This window comes from Manacus vitellinus, unplaced genomic scaffold (genome assembly GCF_001715985.3).
Source record: "Manacus vitellinus isolate BGI_N305 unplaced genomic scaffold, ASM171598v3 scaffold_43_pilon, whole genome shotgun sequence".
NCBI classification, from domain to species: Eukaryota; Metazoa; Chordata; class Aves; order Passeriformes; family Pipridae; genus Manacus; species Manacus vitellinus.
Window position 1 is genome coordinate 5,984,996 of NW_021940560.1, and position 19,144 is coordinate 6,004,139.

The 19,144-nt window shown below is 43.5% G+C and overlaps 1 protein-coding gene across 2 annotated transcripts; it reads right to left on the reverse strand.

Moving 5' to 3' along the window:
* Positions 1-251: 251 nt before the first annotated feature.
* LOC103754398 (histamine N-methyltransferase) lies at positions 252-17,872 on the reverse strand. 2 transcript variants are annotated; one of them, XM_018078928.1, is made up of 7 exons: positions 17,782-17,872; positions 14,756-14,942; positions 13,784-13,836; positions 10,376-10,483; positions 6,802-6,932; positions 6,137-6,230; positions 252-285 (listed from the first exon to the last, which is right to left on the reverse strand). In XM_018078928.1, exons 2-7 carry the CDS (start codon positions 14,890-14,892, stop codon positions 278-280), a joined length of 531 nt encoding a protein of 176 aa, XP_017934417.1. In that variant the 5' UTR covers positions 14,893-14,942; positions 17,782-17,872; the 3' UTR covers positions 252-277. The 2 variants fall into 2 exon arrangements, with proteins under 2 accessions (XP_017934417.1, XP_008918456.2); XM_008920208.2 differs by lacking the exon at positions 252-285 and adding an exon at positions 2,605-3,814.
* Between the last annotated feature and the right edge of the window lie 1,272 nt (positions 17,873-19,144).

Consider the following 19,144-nt stretch of genomic DNA (forward strand, 5'->3'; position numbering starts at 1 on the left):
CTGCCCCAGCCTTCCCGTGTGGCATCACTCCAAAGCCATACCTCGCTCATGGACATCGGGCTATTCCCTTCCCTGCACAGCAAACCTCCCACGGGAATTACATTGGGAAATAATCACCTGATGCACCATCAGAGCCACAAGCTCATTCTTACTTATCAGAGGGACACAGGCCTGGGTGTTTGCCTGCTGTTTCAAAGGAGACTTCCTCCTCTTCCTTCTCCTCCCTCCCTCCAGCTTTTTTCTCCTGTACCTGTATTAGAATCTGTATATTCCAGGTTTATGTGCCTATGAAATGAAAAGAAAAGTGAATGTCTCCCAATTTGAAAACAAACACTGTTCAGAGCCATTCTGAGAAATATATAGATGCAACATAAAGGATTGCATTTACCCAGAGTCACATTTCATTGCTAAAACATGTATTTAGCCAGAAAGGGGTACTCATGCATGAAGAACTTTCAGGATCATTTCTGGGATATTTTTTAATACAGGTATCCTGAAACCTAACGTTTCAATCAGTGTTATGCTGGTTTAATACCACTGCTCTCAGTGAACCTCTGTATAAAGCCTATAAGTTAGTTTTCTAGGGGTGCAAGTGAGGAAAATGTGGGGTTGGGATTTGCCCTTTTTGCAAGGCATGTAGTGATAGGACAAGAGAAATGGATTCAAACTGACGGAGGGCAGGTTTAGATTAGATATTGGGAAGAAATTCTTCATTTTGAGGGTGGTGAGGCCCTGGCACAGGTTGCCCAGAGAAGCTGTTGGTGCCCCATCCCTGTAAGAGTTCAAGGCCAGGTAGGACAGGGCTTGGAGCAACCTGGTCTATGGGAAGGTGTCCCTGCCCATGGCAGGGGGGTTGAAACTGGATGATCTTGAAGGTTCCTTCCAACCCAAAACATTCTATGATTTTCTGGTTCTATGAAGACCCATCCCATCGGCCCACACATCTACCTGGGGGTTTGCAAAAACCAAGGCTGGTCTGGAGACGTGCTTTTCGAAGCAATTTCTGCTGGCTGAGATAAGGCAGACTTTCTGAGAGGAAAGCAATTAATTTGGTGCAGAAAGCACACAGGTAAACTCAAAATTGCCAGGTAAATCCCAGTCCATAAACAAACTGCACTCCCTAATCATGCCGTGGAATAGCAGTGTCTCACTGTACAATTAAGGGTGATCCTCACATGGAAATGTGGTTCTTCACTCTATTACGAAGTTCTTTGAGAGATTTACAAAATGTCCTACTGTTTTTATGGTAAAATGAGCATAAAATTGTGCTTCCCCACACTCATTTCCTACTAAGTAATATTTACTTCTTGGAAATGTGTGTGTTCCAAATTTAAAATTAAAAATAATTTATCCCTTAAGGGTGCTCTGCTGATTCAGTTTTCCCTTAGTCCCTTAGCAGAAGCAGCAGCATATACAGAACGGAGTTTACTGTATTTTTTCCCCCAGTTTTTTTAATGTAATTCTCCTCAGAAGCAAAAGAGGGAAAGGAGCTCTCTCATGAATTCACATTGAACATCTTTTGTGTGTGTGTGGTCATATCCTCCTCTCTTCTCTCCATATCAGCTCTGCTGCTCCTCATCTTTCCTGCTCTCTCCTGCATTTTCAGAACAAACTTCCCCCAAAACCCCTAAAGCCCCTTTTTTCATGTGGGTTATTTTTTAAGTCTGCTAAAAAAAACCAAACAAACAAGAGGATCTGCATGTGCATCTTATTGTCGGGTTTTGTTGTTGGATTTGAGGGGGTTTGTTTTTGTTTGGGCATTTCTGTGGCTCTCAAAGATCTCTCACTCCTGACAGGGTTGATGTGGCAATATTCAGCGGTCACCTCGTTTGCAAGCACCATTTAGAAAAGGTCACTGACAGCATAAAAGAGCTATGAAAATAATTGTATCTTTAATTTGTTTTCCATTAGAAATGCATGCAGCAATCTGTTCTAATGAGAGATTTTCTTTCTTTCCTGCTTTGGCATGCGACTGTAGCAGCTTACAGATATACTGAGGTCTTGTAATGCAGGAGTCTGTGCACAGAACTGTGTAAAGTGGTAATAGATCTTGTTCTGTTCAACAGCTGAGAAATATCAAGGAAACATTCTAAAATACACTGGAATTAATATCTGAGCGCTAGGAGAAGCTTGTGTTTCAAATAATTTGCCCCAAAATGAATATAAACAGCTATTAATGCCTAATATGATCTCTTGAAATCACTTCATATCATTAATAATCTATATTTTATCAGATATGTGTGTGCAAAAATAAAACATAATTTCTTGCAGCTAAAGTATTACCTAAAGTAAACCATTTCAACACTGAATCAAATTATTTCAATGGCAAAAATCACACCTGTCTCACGGGACAAATTGAGTATTCAGACTATTAAATCCATTCAAGCGACTTTATTGTATTCCACTATGTATTCTGCCTCATAGAGAGCAAAACAGTTCCTAAAACTATAAAACCATTTAGCAAAACAAATGCATCAACCCCAACAGCCTCAGATGGAGCAGAGACTAAGGAGATGAAACACCTTCTTGCTGAACTCCCTATATACTGAACAGATTTACCTGACACGACACCATTGAAAATGAAAAAAATGCTACTGGAACTGGTCAGTTTTGTATCACATTTTATTTTTACATTTTCCTTGTTACAAAGCTCACAGGCCTCCGCTGCCTGTCGAGGGAAATGCTGTGACCAGAAGGTTTGTGTGGTTAATTAAAAATACAAAAAATAAAAAAAAGTCCTGTGTGACTGTAGCTGCTGATTCCTGACAAAGACTTTGCATCAGGGCTCACTGCTGAAATCTACCTCTCCAGGACAGTTGTTACCAACCCTGTCCCTCAACCATCTTCCCTTGTTTTCCTCTTGGGTTCCATCAATAAAGTAAAAATCCAGGAAAAAGGAAGCAGTGCCATTAAATGGAGCTGGCTTCGGAGGCAGGAGAAGGCAACCATTGAACATGGAGGTGTGAGGCCACTTTCACAGTAACTGAAGGTATGAGATATCGAAGTCAGAAGCTCAAGAAATCCCATCAAGGAGCCACCCAATAGTCGGTCATTCTGAGCCTCCACTCCTGCTAGCTGCACTGAGAAGCTGTAATTGGCTTACTTGGTCTGTAAGTGATGATGAAACCACATGTGGCTGTGGATTATTTCTTAGGAAATGGTTAGGTTTCTGTAGTGCCTGAGTGGATAGTCTGAGTTATGGCTGATTATACAACATCCGTATGATAAAACACAATTTACTGCCTAGTGAGTTAAACATTCATGGATTAGTGTGGAATTAATCAGCTATTAAAGCTCACTTATAACAACAGATGTTAATAGTGATTTCTTAACAAGCTCCAAAAATTATATATCATTGCTGAATTAAGCCATTTAAAAATATTATAAAAACATACTTCTGTCCTTAACAGTTTGTATCCGACTTTTTCCTTTAGATCAAGAAGCAAGAAGAGGTTAATTCATGGCTCAATCACTATTGCACACAGGTTGTTATTGAAAAGCACCTTCCCATCTCTGTTTTCACTGCATCCAGGCTTTTTTAACTCTTCCATTAACTGACGCTTTAGTTCAGGAGGAGCAGTTTTAGAAAACTCCAATGTTTCTGTCAGGAAATCCAGCAACAGCTCCCCATCTTTGTCCCCTTCAATAAAGCAGCTTGTTATGTCCAAGTGGGATGGGAGCTCATAAAGCTGGTACTTCAGCCCTGCTGAATCCAGTATCTTTGGGAAGTCACCAGAGGAAACGTAAGAGCAGAGATCATTCAAAGGGAAGAAAGACCTGTACTTCTTCCACAGTGTTTCCCAGCCACTCTTTCCTAAGAGATGAACCACCAGAAAAATGCTCAAGAGTAAGGAAAAGCATTATTTGAACACATTTTTGATCATCTCTGGTTTTTTAGCAGTTGTCATCACTGCGAGCAGGATCTTTCCAGAGTTAGAGTGTGTTCTGGGGGATGGTGGAGAGGGCTGACTCCCTGCTCCTGTGCCTCAGGTTTGGGGACTGCTGGAGTGGTGCACATTATCTACCCTGGAGCTCCAGCACCTCTCCCCAAAGCCCCCAGATGAGGCCGGAGCAGTTCAAACCGATGCATGTACCTCTTCTCAAGAGACATTTTACAAAACAAAGCCAGCTGGGTGAGTTGAAAAGTCCCAAGTTATGTCTTCACATCTTTATTTTCCCTCAGTCTGGATGTCTGATTCAGTAGTTCTGCTGTAAATCATTTTTAAAAGGATCACCCACAATGACTGGACAGGATGAAAATAACTTCAAGCCTAATGAGCAGCTCTTCAAAGTTACAACTATAATTCTCCCTAAGTCCTAAAACCAGTTGCTCCGCGGTTTTGCGGTTGCTTTGTCTGCAAACAGTTATTTATAGTCAAATAAACAGTTTGGTGTTTAGAAGAGAGGCTACAATATTTTCTTTCACCTGGTGGAAATTGAATGCAGAGCGCTAATTGCAGGAAATTTGCTGGTGTCAGTGTTGTGTGACTCAGTGCCGTCTCTGAGCCGAGCAATTATACAGTACCTGAACGCAGCATTATTATAATGGCCCTCGACAGGCTCAGCATATGGCACTGCTTTTGTTTTCAGGGCGCTGTAAACAGATCCATAGCTCCTGCAACTCGCCTGCCCTCCCGGCAGGGTCGGAGCAGGAGGGATTGCAACTCCACCAACTGACCCAAGCCCTCTCCTACCAACGACTGGTTTTTAATTAACACAGCCTGATGTGTTTGTGTTGGAGATGACATTTCCTTTTATGAAATGAATTTTGTTCTGCTGATCTTTCAGTACCTCTTTTTGCTTCAGTGCTCGTTTTCATGGCACTTCTTCCTTCCTCTCTATTCTCTTGTTTCCCCCAAGGTTTTCCCTTGCCTTCCTCTCTTCTATTCTGAGCCCTACTTCTCTCTCACACTTTTTTGTTGGTTCTAGCAACTTCTGCTCCATCAGAAAACATGGAGTTACATTGTCCAAAGAGGACTTCAAATCCTCTTCGTGAACTCAGAACTTTAATAATTTTAATTTTGAATAAGAATGTGTTCCTTCCTTTATTCACATTTTGAGAATATCCAAATGGACAGGTTAAGTAACTGAAAAAGAATTTCAATTAAATATGTGTAAGTAATTAGCAATAGTCTGATATTATGATCTATTCTCATTCAGCCAAAGAACAAGTACAGGGGTTTTTTTAAATCATTTAAAATAGTATCATTTAAAATAGTAATTTCTTGTAGTGAACTGCTTGAAAACACTTTGAACCAAAAACATGTTGGATAAAAAATAGTTTGAATAAATGTGGTTGAGAGAATTGTCACTTCATTGTGGACCCTTCATAAACAAAATAAAAAGCAACTTCATCAAATACAGTTTGCAGATGTGGCCAAATTCAATAAGAAATTAAGCTTAAACCTCTGAACAAATAATGCTTAGCATCCCTTTCAAAATTATCAGATGAGACTGTTTACACAACTAAAATTTCCACAGTTTTTAAGGCAAATTAAAGGCTTTCCAGAGTCAAATTGGACTCCACCATTTCAGTACCTCTGGCATAACTTGCTCACAGTATTAAAAGGTCGTTGTTTACTCTGCTCCTGCATTTTCCTGCTGGATTGACCACAGAGCACCTCTACGAGACCTGAAACAGCCTAAGAATGCTGTTTTCTACACAAAAATGATGATATTAAGGAAATGGTCAGTTTGAGAAGAAAATGAACCATATGTGCTGTAACACCTGCTGCATGGCACAGCCGAGCCCCGCCGTGGCCGTTTGCTTAATGCCACAAGTCTCCAGGAGTGAGATAATGCAGCGCCCAGCCTGGAAAGCCTTTTCCAGCAAACAGCAGAGGCTGGAGCAGCTTTTCTGAGTGAAAGCTGCAGGATGGAGCCTCTCTCCTGATGTGGGGCCTCTGCTGTTGTCCACAGCGGGACAGGCTGTAGGAAGGGGAAAAGCACAGGGCAAGAGGAAGATGTTTTGTGCCCACGAGGTGGGTTTGGTGGCTCATAACACCGTGGTGTTTATGACTCACACAGGTTTCAGTGGATGTCAGTTCACCTCTATGGCCTGTGCTAAACTCACAGGAACCCCAAAGGTCCTCACAGCTCTTGGCTGACTGGGCAGCACTGGTGGAGCAACTCTCACCTGACACCAGGATAATGAGGAGTTTCGCCTGTGATTCCAGGAGGCTGTGGAAATACCGGACAGTTGCTGGGATATCTTTCACATAGTAGAGCACCTGGAAAAAGCAGAGATGCCTACAGACATGCAGTGCCATCCTGAGTGACTATTAAAACTAGTACCACTGGTAAAATAATCCAAATAGAGGCAATCCTGACAGGCGAGCAGCGGGACAACAAGGCACGTTGGCAAGATGCCAGGCAGTGGGCTTGCACTGCAGGCTCAGGCTGTCACTGCTGTGCCTGCTCTCTGGCTCTCCCAGGACCAAGCTCATGTTCATTCATTAACCTGAGATAAAGAGATTCGCCTTTCTTTGCAGTGAAGATGGCTTGTAACGGCTTCAGTGAACTTGGAAATACAAAGGCAATTTCATGGAGAGGACAAGGAGCTTTTGAAGACACTAGTTAAAATGTATTTTTAGTTGACTGCCACCCACAGCCTGGTTAATAGGACTACTGTGCTCAAAGCTGCTTTTCATTTTTGCAGTTCACTCATGCTGAAGTACTTCAAATTACTGGGAAGTAAACTCACACCTTTCTTCCCCTTAGAGTGAATAATGAGGTCACATACTTCATGCATACTTTTAACAGCCAAGACTTTGATAGCATTTACTTTGCAGAGACTCTTACCTGGATCATGTGAATGAAGTCCCACTTTTTAGACTTCTTTTCTGCATTCATTCTACTTTCATATTCATCAGCTGTCTCCTCGTGCCAGGTAAACTTTACCTTCCCCAGGTTTGATGTCTGAGCCACACGCTCTGAAATACAGGAGAAGGCAGGACAAAGTTATCTCAATTGCAAATATGTGGCTGATTTCCACTCAGAGCTTTAATACATCCAAAAGTCATATTTAGACAGAGAGTTCTGGTACCAGTTTAACACAACACTGGAATATTTAAAACCTTGAGCCCATATGTGAGGAGGAGGCTGTGAAGGGCTTTGTAGGATGAAGTCTTAAGAGGGTCTGATGCTTTTCCCTTTGCTGCCTCATTTGGGCTCCTCTGGTTTTTACCTGACTTAAAAAACAAAACAAATACATTTTTCTCCATGACTGGTTCAAGCTGATTTAAAATATATTGGTTGGGATGAATATTTATGAGGCCACAAGCAGCACACTTCACATTGAATAGGAGAAGGACTGATGGTCCCATCACATAAGTGCCACACAAAACCCACATGGCTGAGCAGAAGCCAGGCTGTGGTGAAGGGTTTTCCCCAAATAAATATAGGAGTTCAAGGATGAATCAAAGAGTGGGTTATTGTGGAGAGAAGCACAATTAAAAGGCTGAGAATGGCAGAGAAAGCAAATGTCTCCTTCTGAGACTGTGTAACTGGGATGGTGGGAGAGGGAAGGAGATTTGCTCTGTAAACAAGGACCTAACTCTTGACATTTTGGCTTCTGCTGTGTTGAAATAATTTTTGAAAAGTGCACAGTTTTGGCCAACTGCTTCAGGTAAAAGGGAAGACAGTGTTTTAAAGCAAAGACTAGTATAAGGAGTGATATATGGAGTGTTTTCAGACCTCAATACAATGCACATCAGCAACTGAGGAAAGCAGAAAGCTGGAGTAGTGGATTCAAAGTTACACTGAAGGCCTGGCTCATCACTGCATTTCTTTCCTTTTTATGGGAGCAAAACTGAGAGATAATTTCATAATTTAGGGGATGCTGGAATACTAATGTCCATCTGCTGGCATATGGAGCTCATCTCACTGCCTTCCTGCCTGGCACCCAGGATTGCTCCAGGACAAAGCTAGCCTGGATGCAATTCCTGTGCTTCGCTGGAGTTAGCATAAATTTAAAACTTAAATGGCCCAAAGGCAGACTGAGCCTTAGCTACAGAACACATGTTCAAAACAACACGATTTGCTAAAACCAGTGCCTTTACACAACTAACGACAATGTTTCTCCTTTTGGGCTCTGACTGGGACACATCCCCCTCAGACAGATGAGAAATGCTCCATCAGTGCTTATCTCCATTCTTCTGTGGCTGGAAAAGGGCCACCTCTTTCAGATGCTGCTGCTGTTACTCTGTTGACTTCCCTTTATCAGTCAATGGCCCCAGCACTTGCAGTTCAGATTTCGTTTGCTGTTTTAAACTCAGGCATCATCCAGCAGCAGTTCATATCCCCACCACCAATAATCTGGTGCAATCTGGTTCCTTTCAGCTGCTGGTCTGTCTACAAGGAGGAGCTAGGATGACAACTGAATTGCTTGCCAAGGTGGGCCTTTAAAGTCAAAATTTCAGGAAAGGCAAACTCATTATGTGGATTTTCTGCCCAAAGATTCATCTGAAACCATTCTGAAAAGTTTTCCTTAATTTTCTCTTGAGTTCACCCTAGACTGTTGTCTGGTTCAAAGCTGGTCATGTGCCCCTGACAGGTGCCCTCAAAACTGGGCTGCCTGCAGTTGTGCAATGGCAAGGCAGCTCAGTCCTGGGGCCACCAACACTTCAATTACAGTCACCAGAGGACTTCACCTGGTTGTGGACCAGGAATGAAGGAAAGCCACAGCCCAGCCATGAAGCTTTGAGTAGAGCTTCCACTGTATGTCTCAGCCTAAGAGAAACCTAAGTTTGTCATCACTGCCTGTCCCAGCGTGAAGTTTCTCTTGTGAGCTTGGCTTCTACCTCCCTAGGAGAAAGTATTTGGTGAGGCAGAAAACATAACTCCTGAATCCTCAGAGGTGCAGATAATGTTTCTAATTCTCCATAGAAAATCTGAGGCCTCAGAAACCTAATTAATGGTACCTACTGGGGACGTGATTAATTACCAAATAAGAAAGTTTAAAGAAAGAAATTCAGATGAATATTTCATTTCCAATTTAGCATAAAACTTAAAATAAGGGCAACATGTTATATTTTTCTTTAACTTCCTTCTGGAAAGAAGTTCATTGAAGTAGGGTAGGACTGTTGGTGGTAGCTGGTGGGACCACTTAGGAAGATTCAGAGCAAACCCAGTCCTACATAGCCCAGATAGGACAGAAATCCTTTGTGCAGGTGCACAAATGTCTCTTGAGCAGAGCAGATGCTCTGTTGCCCATCCTTCACCATTTCAGCCTGGAGCAATGTAAAAGCTCATGGGATTTTGTATGAACTATCTTTTAAAAGATCAGGTCCACATAATACAGAGACAGATATAAAGAAATTACATGTTTCTTGGGAGCCTTTGGTGTTTCCAGTCACTCTGAATTCCCACACTGCAGGAAGAAGGGAATTTTTTTTTCCTTTAATTTCCACAAGCTGCTTCCTTTTGAGAATGCTTCGTTTTTAAGGACTTAAGCAAGAGCAAGAGTTGGAGATTTACAGTGTGGTTTTACAGTCTGGTGTTTACTATGGTTTGGAGCATTTCCAACAACACAGTCTGCTGATGAGATTCATTCATTACTGTCACATCCATTCAGCAGCCCCTCTCTGGGAAGGTGTGCCGTGCTCTGGGCTGCTCACAGCTCCTACTTGTAGCTGGTGTCACCTCCACATAACACCATAATTACTTGCTAAGGTGAAGCCTAGTAGGTGTTAATCCAGTGATAATCAAACTGTGGGTTGCTATTTAATGCTCACTTTGTAGGGCAATTTGACCAAAGTACCCTTGTTAACACTCAATCCTCTTTGGAAAACGATTTGCTTTTCTTCTTGAGTGTTGCTCAGACCTTTGGGCTGGTGGAAGGAAACAAACTCTAATCCCCAGAGCACACGGCAAAAGTCTTTCCTGTCAGTCTTGCTTTCCTGTCCATGTTTTCTAATTCAAAGCATAGTAACTAATTTAGTGAGGTTTAGCTATTTGTTGGAAACGATTTTTAAGATGTCAGAGAATTACCATGAGACATTAAAATTTTCCCTTTGATGCCGAGGAAAGATCCTGATTCAGTGCAAGTTGAAGGAGAAAAACTTTCTGAAAGGTGGGTATTTTACTCTATTCCCAAACAATCACCAATCACTTCCCACCTAGTTTGGCTTTTAAAGTCTGTCTAGCCAAGCATTTGCCATGCAGAGTTCTTGCAGTGTGAGAGACTAAGATTTTAAAAAGAGTGAACATTGTTGAGAAGCAATGATGGAAAAAAAGCATAAAATAGTGAATTTTTTAACTTTTATGAGACATTTCTGACAAGAAAACATTTGAATGTAAGGCCATCCAGCTTTCAACACTTTTTAATGCATTTAGCATACTTAATGTAAATTTAATTTATTTAATGTAAAAATACCTTTGTACTTGGAGATTTGGTCAGCACTTGGCTCTATCACCTCATTATTGATGGCGACTCCAGGATATCTGGCTTGTACTTTTGAGAGGATCAGCAGGTCCATCTCACCTAGGGAAGCAGGAGACATGAAATACAAAATGAAAGCAGAGCTCAGGCAAATGTGATCTCCACCACCACCACATCCCCAGTTTTGAAGACTGGTGCCTGCTGTTTTTGTACAGAAGATGTACCACACAGGTACGTGCAGCTGTTTTGTATTTTCAGTAGGTTGCCACTGGAGATTGAGCTCTAGGATTTCAGAAAAATCTAAATATCCATTCCAACTATCTTCATCTCTCCTCTCTGACTGCCAAGGGAAAATCAGCCACAGTCATGCCTGTGGCTTGACCTCATATTTTCTGGGCATGGTCCAACCTCTTGAGAGATATCCCGAATGACTCTGACAGTGCCAGTTCTGATGGTCCCCAGTCACCAGTAAACCTGGCAGGATTCCTTAGGAGTCAGTAAGAGCATTTTTAGCCAAGTGCCTCACTGGTTACAAGGTCATGTGGGGGAGGGCAAAGAAAATATGTGTTTACACTAGTATCAGAGACAATATTCATGTCTGTTTGTCTTTAGTGTCCCGTGACTTTTCCCAAAAGAATGATGAATAGAGCACATGTTTATCCAAACCCTGTTTACAGAATACCTTGGAGATTACTGTACTTTCTTTTTTTGTGTGTGAGGGATAGTTCTCTCTAAACACTGTTCGTGCCAGCTATAATTATTTGATTGATGGATGCACCAGTAGATCCAACATTTCAAAATTTAAAAATAGCTGCCATATGTCTTGGCATCTCACCCCTTCTGTGTATAGCAAACTCAGGGAGATGATATTCCTGACTGAGGCACGGGTCCAGGGACAATATCCCGCTGGCTTGCTTAGCTTTCTTCAAGCTCACTTCTGCTTATTGTGCTTGGATAGATTTTAGGTGGAAAAAAATAATAGAGGAATAAATTAAGGTCAAAAGAGTGAAACAGAGGGTAACTACAGTGAATAATAGAGCCAAGGGTCACGTTACAGGCAAATGTATTGTCCTGAAAGATGTGTTTGTGCTTGCACACAACTCCATGTTACAAAATTCCCTGCAAATACACAAAGTTATGTTCTGAATGGAAGATCACCCAGCGAGCCCTGATGGCCAGACAGGCCCTTGCTGAGGGGCTGTGGAGGGAGAGCCTGCACAGCCTCTGCCCACCCTCATGATTTTCAGTGCCCCTGAACTCTCACCATGTCAGCATTAGCTCCATTATACAAAATATTTGAGGTACAGAAGGAAAATATTCAGCATTAAATTGCTCATTAGTGCCCAGAGGACATAATAAATAAAGTGAGGAAGAGTTTCATTTTTTTGGACTCACATGTCTTTCTCAAAGCAACCAGTAATACCAACATTTACATGGCATCAGTGGAAGTACATTCTTTGAGGGAGGGAAATTGAATTTCTGAAGCAGTAGAAATAACTGCAGCTTTGCTATCACTGCAAACCCTGCATTCTGTTGAAAAATCAGAGCAGAGCCAGTTGTCTGCAGGCTGCCATGATGAAGTTTGAGAACAGACAATTAGCAACAAACTACTGCAGTAGCTTGATTTTTGGTTGCTTTACCAACTTTCTGTAAAATGATTTAGCCATTTGAAAAGGCTGTGCAGGACCTGATAAAACCCCCCAAAATTTGAATTTTGTATTTCCATATGCAGATAGGTTAGTATATTCCTTTCCACTCTTCTGTTCCAAACCACCCTTGTACTGTCTTTAACCAAAAAAACCACCCCTTTGATTCATAATTTAACCCACAGCCTTAACTGACTTCAGTCAGCTGTTTTATATGCAAACAAGTGTCCTGAGGCATTTTACAGTCAGATCTGTGGCAGCTTGCATTATCAACAATTTGGCAATTAGGCTATCGGAATTATTTAAACTCTCCAACACAATTACCTTTTAAAGGCTACCACTATGTTCACCATTAAGTTTCTAATTAAACATTTTACGTAACGGGATAGTTTATGGCAAGTTGCTGCTTTATAGCAGTGCTGATGGCTTTTATGGTTTTTAAAGGTACAGAGTGCGACGCGCTGGAGTGTGAACTTAATAAAGTAGCGGCTGTGGGCGAAGGCAGGCGCCGTGTACGGGCGGGTGTAATGGGATATGATCCTGCATTAAATGGTTTCCTTGTCTCTAGAGGGGGAAAAGTGGAAAGGAAATGGTTTCCTTCCATGTTCTGTCCCCATGAAGTGCAGGGCAGATGGGGCCGGGGCAGCAGCTCTATCACCACCCTCCGGCATCGGGCAGGGTCGGCTGCAGGGATCTGGGAGTCAGCTCCCTCCTGACCTCACAGGAACCTGTGATGGGAACAAGCCAGTGAGCAGATGGGGTTTGGTGATTTGGGGATTTTTACATCACAAAGTGAGTTTTGCCTGCATATTATTGATTATCGAATGTCCATCATGCCAAGCTGGACTGTCCCTGGTCAGGGAGTGAAGTACCTCACTGAGTAAAGTGTTCCCATTAAAAATATTATTTTTTTTGGCAGAAGAGTGGTTTCCTTTGTTTGGAGAGCAATGCTCCTGCCCTATCACACTGTCTGTTTTATAACTAATGCCCACCATTTATGTACAATTATTGTATGGAGGAGAGATTGACAAAACTGAGATTAGTCTTTGGCAATGGCATGACTAGAGCACTTAAGCTAAATTAACTCTTCATATAACATTTAAGTGTGGTGACTTAATAGGCAGAGCAGAAAACTTAGGTTTTAAGTATGGGGGAACTCAAGCAAGAATTTAACAAGAAGAAACCACTTGATCTTACTGGTATTGTTTTTCCACCCAGTGAACTTGTGATAAACTACTTATTTCTTCTGATTTCTATTGGATTTCTTCTGGAGCTTACGTTCAGCTCCAGTGTTTTGGGGGACAGCAGATTCAGGAGGTGTTTCTGCATTGACTGTGGTCGGCAGATACGTACAGGCAAAGCAGAGCTCAGCCATGACTGTCACATAGCAATGATGGGGAGTTATCACCTCAATAAATAGTTACAATGCAAGTAAAAATTTAATATTCTGAGAAACCTAAGACATTCTAGCACTTTTTTTTGGTGCGTGTGGGGGCAATTCAAGCTTCTCTCTGCCCTTCAGGAGTGATGGTCCAAAAGGAGATGATTTGTGGAGGACATAAAAGAATCAGGGTGGGGAGGCACAAGCTGTTTTCAGATGATATGACTGCACACCAACTAACACCATTTGTCCCTTGGAGCTGACTTTTCAACAAAAGACTTCTTTCCCACTCTACTCCTTCTTGCAATTTTTAATCCTCTAATCTTTGGAAAAAAAAATAATAAAAACACATCAATATTGAAGTCTGTAGCATACCTGCTCCACCACCAATGCTGAGAACATTGATTGTAGACTTCCCATTTCCAATACTGAAAAACATTATTTATGCATTTTAGTAGAGCCCCCAGTAGAGAGGGTTAAATGCAAGATGTGAAGCACTGGAGATCCCATGAAGACTAAAATTTGCAGGACAAAACCACAATGCAATCTGTGCATGTACAGGCATGCCTGTGAGAGGGCAGGAGGGATCAGGTTCAGAACTCTGCTCTTTGGAGATTTACCATTTCCCGCTATTTTGGCGATTTGTAGAGGCTTTTATTATGAGTGCACACATAAGCAGGTACACGCCTTCTCTGTGTCTGTGCTCTGAGGAACAGAGCCTTCCCTGGGTCTCGACCAGCAGCTTAAAAACCACTTGTAGAAGTTTTACATTTTGCAAAATGGGGAGGAGGAGAGTACAATGTTCTTAAAATCCCTGAGGGAGGCTTTGGCAGAGCCATGAAACCCTGAGCCCTGAAGAGAGCCTCCCCAGAGCCAGGATTCGAAGCTGGCTGCCACCTCCTGAGCCAGCCTGCAAAGCCAGGGGTCCAGCAAAGGACACTGGCAGGCAAAGCAGGAGAACTGTTCAGCCATACCTGAGAGACTCTGAATATTACCTGAAAAGATTACTTTAAAAAAGCTACTTTCAATCAAATTTAATGTTAGGATGTAGTATCTGTTACTGTGTTTCAGAGCTGATTCTGGGTAAGCTGTATTTGTGTGCGAGGAAACAATGCAGCCTTATCTCCTCCCTGCTAGGCAGGCTCCGTCCCGGAGAGCCGCCATCCAGCCGTGTGTACAAATGGAATCTCCAGCCAAGCCCTATCAGAGCCCTACAGATGGGGCAGCTGTCAGGGAGAAGCAATCTGCCTCTTGCAGACAGCCCCCCTGAGCCCAGCCAAGTCCACCACCGTCATGGGACTGTACCCCAGGCTGGCCCTCAGCTCAGTGTGGCCACCTCGGTGTTACCTCGCTATCACATCCGGCAGCTGCCTCTCCATGAACTCCCGCATGCTCTGATGCTCTGTCGACTTCTCCAGGAACAGGCGGAACGACCGGAGGTATCTGTCAGGGTTGGTGAGCAAACTCCTCATGGGCGACGCCATGCTGGGGGTCAGAAGGGTGCAGGACGGAGGGGACAGGTCTCCTTTCAGACCTACAGAAGGAATAAAAAATGCTGGAGGGGCAAAGTCAGCATGTGCCTGGACTTTGCTCCGCATCCTTGGCCCTGCCACTGCCCCTTTGAAGTGTTACGCAATTTTGCAACACAAGCTGTAAATCAGGTCCAAGCAGCAAAGGGTAATACATCATCTTTAATCTGTGCAGAGGAAGCGCCAGCATTTTTTAACTGTGCTGACACAGGACTCACCCTGTTAAAACACGGTAAAAGGGTCTTCAGACGGTTCTTAAATAAAAGAAATTTCCCCTGTTTTGTGAAGGCATGGAGAGGCTCCAAAGGCTGGGTCTGGATGAGAAGAAAGTGCAACACCCATCTCCAGAGATGCTGGCAGATGTCTCTATCTGTATTTTCAGTCTTTTGATGCTCTTAAAGGGAATGCTGATACTGGGGTGAAAACAATAAAAACCTTATAAATGCACTTTATTTCTCTAGTTCCTCTGAAGATAATGGTACAATTCCCATGGGCTAAGTAGTTCATTCACCGAAGCCACATGAGTTACAGGAATGGATGCTGTGCTAAACCCGGCTTACAGAGAGAGTCAGGAGCAAGGGAGGCAGAGTGTGCTACCAGGAAATGTCAGGCTGTAGCTTGACAAGTGCACAAAGATGCCTTCATCCTCTCTTAAACTGCAGTTTAAGTCCCTCATGTCTTGTCCTAACTGGCAAGAAGAAAGAGGAACCCTCTTCCTCCTCGTGGGTCCCTTGCTTAAGGACTGCACCACATTTCCACAGTGTCTCTTACCATTTTACTCTGCCTTTCCTGCAGAGGTTACATCCCAGCCACTTCTCATTATTTTTATTGTTTGGACTGTCTCCAGCCAAGCCTCCCACCTGCTGACATTCCCTGGCTCCTGGCACAGCCAGGATGGCTTCCCTGACCTCACCGAGATCCCTTGCCTTCTCTCACCAGCATGACCACTGGAATACAAACCATGGGCTTTTCCCAGACTACTTCTCTTGGCCCTTTGAATTATAGTACTGGCCTCTGTTGTGCTCAAGTCCCTCCCAGATGCACATCAAACAACAGTCTTGTCCCTCCTCCAAATTGTGAACAGAAACACAAGTGAGTAGCAAGCTCTGGTTCATACTTGCCATTACCTCCCCTTCTGGCAGTGAACTTCTCACACATTTCCTAACAATGCAACCAGTTCTCCACCCACCCAATATCTGTCTCATCAAGGCCACATCTTCCTCACTTGTTTATGAGGATGTCATACACAATGCTGCCAACTCTTTCTCCCCTGTACACCAGCAGAAAGATGGGTTTGGGATTATTTCTTCCTGATATTTCCATGTTTTTTGGCCATCACTTTCTCTTTCCCCCTTGAAGGACAATTTCTAGGGACAGCCATCATGCTGAGCAGCTGCAGCTCTCCAGCTCCCTCTCCTGCCCCCTTTCCAATGACAACATAAGTTGTTTGGCTTTGCCCATTTTCCTTCGCTGCTCATGACAAAGGTAATATCCTTTGTCATGACGTGTTTTGGTTTTGTAGCCCATGAGCCACATCTCCACATGTCCCAAAGGTTCCTTCAGGAAGGATCATGGTGAAGGTTGGTGACAATGCTCCTCCAGCACGTGCTGCTACCAGAGCCATGAAATCAATTAACAGTGTCTGATAATTGTGTCCTTGGGGCTCTCCTGAAGACCTCTGGAACAGGACTCAAGGTGTGATCTTCCACCCATATTGTCTCCAAGGCAGGCCAGCTTTGGCATGCTCCCTGTTCCCCACTTTCTCAGACAGCAAGGATGCTTTCAAGGCGAAAACCAGCAAAACAGAGCATGTTAAAGAGCAATGATGAGAAAAGCCTGATAACAAGTAGCTGAGAGAGCTTTAAAACCTGTCAGTCTCTGACCAACAACCCCTCCTTGACCCAGATGAGCAGCGCTTGAACTCCCAGCAACCTCTGAATTAACCCGGGAAAATGAAGTATGAATTTTGCCAGAAAGAGTAAGGAAGAAAACTCCTGGATGTATCTCAGGTGAGAACTACTCACTGTTAACCCACCCTGAAAGCACAGTGGTGTATTCCTCGTTTACTCATTCTTCTGCTCTGCCCAACTACTCACTTTTTATTTTAACTGCAAAGAGGCTTTGCCATTTGCCACTAATATATTTTACTACGTTCAATCTGGAAAAATATTTTGCAGTTAATAAGAGGAGATTTAGATAATAAACCTTTTTTTCTATGCCTCCCCCTACTTCTCATGATTTAATTTGCTGATGTCCCCTGCTCAGCAGTCTCTAATGAACAGCTGAGATTCATTTTCATGTTAGCTGCAGTTCAAGGAATTTGTCTCGCTTCTTTCATTACGCTTTTGGCTGTTTGAATTTGCCCCATTTATTTGATTCTGTGTTTTGCTCTTTGAATTGCAGCCAGTTAACTTTAAAAAATGAGTCAAGTAAAGGAAGGAAAGGATTGTTTCCGAATTAGGCTGATAGAAACTTTTGGATAATAATATTCACTTGGGCATGTTCTTTTCGGTAATTATCAAATTTATACGTAGCTCCCTGAGAAGACTGAGAAGTTTTGAAAGCAGACACTGTGTTACCCCTGCGGTTACTTGATCCACCCCGGGTTTGTGCAGGCGAGAGCAGAGTGAAACCTGCTTTAAACTCGCCGTAAAACCCTTTAAACCTTCCCTGTGAAGCCAGAAAACAAGGCGAGCGTGCCTTCAGCTGTAAACTGTTTGCAGTGGGAGCTTGGGTTTAATAGCACGGGATTACGTCTGTCGCTGAACGCCAGCGAAGGAGGGATCCCTCCGAGGGGCTCGATGGAATCTGCTCCGCTGGCACTCGCTCGCAGGCCGTACTTACGTGGAGTGGTCCCTGTCCCTCGGGGCTCTGGGCCCCCGTGGAGTGATGCCACTGGGAGCCTGGGATGTGCTCCCACCTTCTTCTCCAGCCACTTTCCCGGCGGCCGCTGCTGTCCCACCCCCGGGGCTGCGACGTGTCGTCACGGGGGAGTGTTTGCTGCCTGACGGAGGAGAAGGCAGAACTGTAACCTCGTGCGATGGCAGCTGCCTCTGGAGGCAGAGGGGCAGCTCCGACCCTGCCCGACATCTCCGCTGTCACTCCCTGCATGGTCCCCACCGGCTGTCCCCCAGGACACACCCGGCACGGCCACCAGAACCCTGGGAGCATTCGGACACCGAGCCCTATCCCTGCGTTAATTAGAGTACGGATGACAAATGAAGCGCTGCCACGGGTATACGGGAAACGCAGCTCTTGACAGCTTGGAAATAGTTGTCTCAGTGTGCGGCACGTGGCGATGGGCAGCATCATTTGCAGTGTGCCTACAGAACCCTACCATTATAGAATACCTTGCTCTTTAGCTGGTTTTCTTGCCAGCAGCTGTTCTTCTTATCCCTTGCTTTCCTTAAGCAATGGGAAGCATTTTCCGAGTTGTGTGCACCCTCTGCAGCCCTGTTAAGAGCAGTTTTATCCGAGGGAACAAAAAAAAGCACTGACCCATGTCTGCTGTCACATTGTGTTTTGGTGTTCAGGGCACTAATAAAATATTTGTCCCATGTGTGCCTCAAGTTATTCTTTGTTTCTTAATATTTAGCAAGAAGGAATTTTGTTAAGTTAAAAGAAGACATTTTCTTTCTTAACTTAGATGGAGAAATGAACTGTTCAACTGTTCACACTATGAAAGTCATATAATACCAGTAATATTAATAACGATGCTTTCAAAGGCACAGTTACAGGAAGAATGGCTGCAGTTTGACATTTAGCTGAGAGTTTACTGAAATGAAGATTTCATATCAACAGTTAAAATTGTTCAGCCAGAACGATGACTGTTTGGGAAGGCAGCACCTGCTGCATTTTTTTCTCTCTCCACACAGAATACCATTCCCAGAACACTTTGAGGGAATGAGATACAAAGCCCTTCCCCAAGGAATGGTGTTTAGTACCTATCATATTCTATGATTCCAAGAGTGATGCCAAAGCCACGCAGGAGGAGCAAGCAGACCAGCAACGTGTCTGTCATTTCAAACCTACAATCGTGACTTCCTCGCCCGTGGCAGGGGGATTAGAACTTGGTGGTCTTCAAGGTCCTTTCCAGCCAAAACCACTCTGTGGTTCTCTGACTCTATGACACTATTTTCAAGGGGTGTTTTAAGGAAAATGAAACCCTAAGTACCCTGTCAGCTACAAATCAAGGCAGCTTCTCTTG

Bases quoted from the DNA above. Each gene is read 5' to 3' on its own strand.
- LOC103754398 (XM_008920208.2), bottom strand. From the start codon at position 14,892: ATGGCGTCGCCCATGAGGAGTTTGCTCACCAACCCTGACAGATACCTC. The intron at 13,837-14,755 runs GTAACACCGAGG...AATGTTTTTCAG, and splicing joins CTGCCGGATGTGATAGCGAG to TATTGGAAATGGGAAGTCTA. The intron at 6,231-6,801 runs GTAAGAGTCTCT...TGCTTTTTCCAG, and splicing joins ACTTCATTCACATGATCCAG to GTGCTCTACTATGTGAAAGA.